Source organism: Chanos chanos, chromosome 1 (genome assembly GCF_902362185.1).
Source record: "Chanos chanos chromosome 1, fChaCha1.1, whole genome shotgun sequence".
In the NCBI taxonomy this organism is placed as follows: domain Eukaryota; kingdom Metazoa; phylum Chordata; class Actinopteri; order Gonorynchiformes; family Chanidae; genus Chanos; species Chanos chanos.
This window is the reverse complement of record NC_044495.1, coordinates 19,974,600-19,978,331: the sequence shown is the minus strand read 5'-3', so window position 1 is coordinate 19,978,331 and position 3,732 is coordinate 19,974,600. Positions and strand designations below refer to the sequence as shown.

At 37.3% G+C, this 3,732-nt stretch overlaps 1 protein-coding gene across 1 annotated transcript; it reads right to left on the bottom strand.

Annotated features, from left to right (window-relative positions):
* Positions 1-838: 838 nt before the first annotated feature.
* On the bottom strand, positions 839-3,340 carry LOC115807945 (apoptosis facilitator Bcl-2-like protein 14). Its single transcript, XM_030769199.1, has 6 exons — positions 3,206-3,340; positions 3,043-3,103; positions 2,829-2,924; positions 2,582-2,640; positions 1,810-2,082; positions 839-958 (listed from the first exon to the last, which is right to left on the bottom strand). The coding sequence occupies exons 1-6, from the start codon at positions 3,338-3,340 to the stop codon at positions 923-925; spliced, it is 660 nt and encodes a 219-aa protein (XP_030625059.1). The 3' UTR covers positions 839-922.
* Between the last annotated feature and the right edge of the window lie 392 nt (positions 3,341-3,732).

The following is a 3,732-nucleotide window of genomic DNA, read 5'->3' as shown; positions in this document are numbered from 1 at the left end:
TTCCCAGAATGATGCATTATACCAAACATGATTAACGGCTACTTGTTCAATCCTTCTGGCACACGGCATGTGTCACACCGTAAGTGGCGCGCTAAGAAGTGGTAGGTAGATAAATGTAGCTTTATGTCATTCGACTGCATTGCGTCGAAGTCATTCGTAGAAACATTGCAGTGTACAAGCAGGTAGGACAGGTGTAAAGAACGGGTCGGATTTCATTTTAGCAGTACTGTGTGGGTAGTCAAGGCTCCTTGAACTGGCTGTGTTTTGCTTACATTCCGTAATAATTAAGGTATACTTCTTGTGCTTGCTTGCGGTGTCTCCAACCCACCCTCCCAAAGAACACAGATACATTCCGTTTCATGACACCTTTATTTATTTATTTATTTTCTGGCTGCACAAAAAAAACCCCGAAGGACAAACATAATCGTTCGCTCTCAACTGCATTACACTGCTTACATTTGCCATTTAAACCATACTGTGCAAACTTTAAATAGAACAGGGCAAATAATAACAGAACGAATTCATCATATGATCTTTATATTAATACTGTTTGAAAAAAAAAAGACAAAAAACGACAAACTAAAATAAGGATAATGTGTATATATATATATATATATATATATATATATATATACACACACACACACACACACACACACACACACACAGTATGTATATTTATATTTACAGCGCTACATGCATTTCATCTCCATTCATATGATTTAAAAAATTGCACTGAAGTCAAACACCGAAACACCAAAGAAGCCCACATCCATACTAAACAAAAGAAATCATTACGTTATCAAAAAATAGGAAGCATTTTAAATATGAAAAACACTTCAGTCACACCCACAAGAAGCATTTAAAGCCATCAAATAAGACTTAAAGTGCAACAATGTAAACATGAAACAATTTCTCTGCTTCAGTGGACTTCCTCTTCAACTCCCAGCACTTTTTCCTGAAAACAGAAACAAGAGATTATTTGATAAAGATAGATTCCCAGTATCTTTTTCTTTAAAAAAAAAAAAGTCATAATAGATATTTTGACAAAAAACAAACAATTTCCCCCAAAATCTTGACAAAATAACAACTCCACACACATAACACGACAAAAATTATGCACAGCAGTATATACATTATCAGTATTAAGGTTAATGACAATGGTGTGTGTGCATGCTTAAAGACTATAGTCTTGCATAAAAACAGAAGTAAAATCCAATCATATTCCAATCATTAAAATCCAATCAATATCATTGTGACTATAGGATCAAATTGTGTGGAACTGTAATAGGATAACTTTCATCTTTTCTTCTTTAGGCACTGAGATGTTACCTAATTGTTTTTTTTTGTTTTTGTTTTGCCAGGATACAGCAAACACTTTGGTAGGCACACTCCAACTCTACATTTAGAAATCTGTTGTCTAGCATTTGGAGGATTAATCTGACCTGCACTGCATGTTTGTGGGATTTTTTTGTTTTGTTTTGTTTTCTGTGGGTAAAACATATGCACAGTAATCCACTGAACTGACACATTAGACCGTCTTCTCTAACATCTTACCTAACCAGTTTGTTTTGTAAATTATAACAGTGTCTATATCCAAAAAAGGGCATATTATTAAATGACCATTTTGTCCTTAGAGTCTGTTAGGTCTTTGTACCAATGATGTGCAATTATTGGCAACATAACTGCAGAATACATGGTTGTGCATATGATTCACTCTGTCTCTTTTTTTTTTTTTTTACATCATGATCAATCCATGCTCAGTTTGAGTATGTGAGGCTCTGAATCCAGCGTACTACATCAACTCACATATCCTCCCTGCGTGTTGATCCATGATGAAAAATGTTCCTGGAGATACTTGGCTCCAAAGCCCATAATCTGGTTCATGGGGTGGTTGTCTATGGCTGTCAGTCTGCTGGTGATCTCACAGATGAGAGCAAGCTTTGTCTGCTTATTGTCTTGTGTGCTGGGAATCTCTGCTGGACTCAGTCTTTTCAGAAAGGCGTCGGCCACTTTTGCAAAGAAACTGTATGACTCAAAAGAGTTCCTCAGGGTCTGGACCAGAGCATGGTTTCTCTCAATCTGATAAAGGACAGAACAGAAATTTTAGAGCATAAAAAAAAACATTTGTTTGAAGAACACTGAAAAAGACTGATGTAGTGTTTCTGAACAGGTGAATGGTAATTGTCTTTTATGTTTGTGACTATCATGATTACCTGCACAGTTTACTATCTGTTGTTTTAATTTAAGCCAACAGACAGTTCCTGCTACATTATGCTATTTAAGGACACTCATGTGTTTTAAAACTCTGTCTTAAGAAAACACACCCTAATCTGAAAGTAGGAATGGCACAATTTGAGTTTCATTCTGTCATGCAAGATGTGAAATACTCGAATGTGTACAGAGGTCAACCCCAAGACACTATCAGTAATTAGATAACAGTGTTTATGGTGCCACCCTGAGGACAGACAGAAAAAAAAGGCATTTATGGCTGGAAATTAGAGCTGAACATCTTAAAGCCATAACAAAGGTGGAACCATAAAACCGAAGTGGACAGTACTTCACATTTTAATTTACTGACCTGCTCATTGAGTCTGTCTCCATACTCCCGTAGCATTTCCACTATTTTCTGTACATCGTCTGTGACCAGGAAGACAAAAGGATCAATCAGGCCATGAGGAACAACTGACAGTCATTTTTCACTCTGTGTTATCATTGAACTCTGTCTTGCTAGAATGAACTCAGTCTTGCTTAATACCTTGAACTCGATCTTCCTTAATGTGTACAACAAAGTTACATATGAAAATTACCAAATGGGGAAGGCTTACCCTCATCTCCATCAGTCTCCAAGTACTCTGGAATGATGTGTACAGATTCTGCTATCTCTGTCAGCTTTTGGGCCATGGCTCCAAGGTCTTTCTCCTCTGGATAGACAACAACAGTTTGTTCACTAAGCGACCATATACCAATTCTCAAAATCTGCCTGGCAAACTTGCACTATATTTAGAGAATCCGTGTTACAGGAGGATCTGAATCACTCACTTGACTCCAACATGGCTGGCTGTGGTCCACCATTTGTAAGTTCTGAGTGGGTTTCTACTGTCTGAGGATGTACACAACTTAGGAATTTAAGAAATTTATTTTTCCTCTTATTCTTCTTGGTTTGACTATGGTCCTTTGAGGGCACCGGCGTGTCACTCTTTACTTCTCGGTTTGCATTGCTTTGCTCCAGCTGTTTATCAGGAGGTCTTCTCCTTTGGATGTAAGCCATCAAGAGTCTGAGCTCAAAACTGTCTTTAGAGAAGTCCTGAACATTTCCATCGCCTTCCTCTTTCGCCATTTCCCTTGAAAAATACACAAAAAGACAGTGTCATTACAAAAGTGGTCCACAAGCACTTAATGTAGGTGAGTAGGTCCAAAAGCCATAGAAATATACTTATTTGCTCAATAAATACACATAGCTAAATGGGGAGACAATTTTCTTCACAGCTCAGAAAGTGGAAGAGTAACCAGATGGGAAAAAGGAACACAGAGAGTAGAGCTCTTTTCGATCATATATATGGGTGCAAACTCAAACAGTAAGAGAGTGATTGTCCTAGGGTTTGCATATAGAAAGAAACAATTTTTTTTCATACCCTTTTAGTATAGCCTACATGAACTGTGTCAAACCTTCTTGGGTCACTGTCTAAATAGAAACCCCTAATTAACATTGTATATGTTTACACTACATCA

Coding starts and splice junctions, on each gene's coding strand:
- LOC115807945 (XM_030769199.1), bottom strand. CDS start 3,340: ATGGCGAAAGAGGAAGGCGATGGAAATGTTCAGGACTTCTCTAAAGAC. Junction 2,925..3,042: donor GCCAGCCATGTTGGAGTCAA/GTGAGTGATTCA, acceptor TTGTCTATCCAG/AGGAGAAAGACCTTGGAGCC. Junction 2,083..2,581: donor GAGACAGACTCAATGAGCAG/GTCAGTAAATTA, acceptor GTCCTTTATCAG/ATTGAGAGAAACCATGCTCT.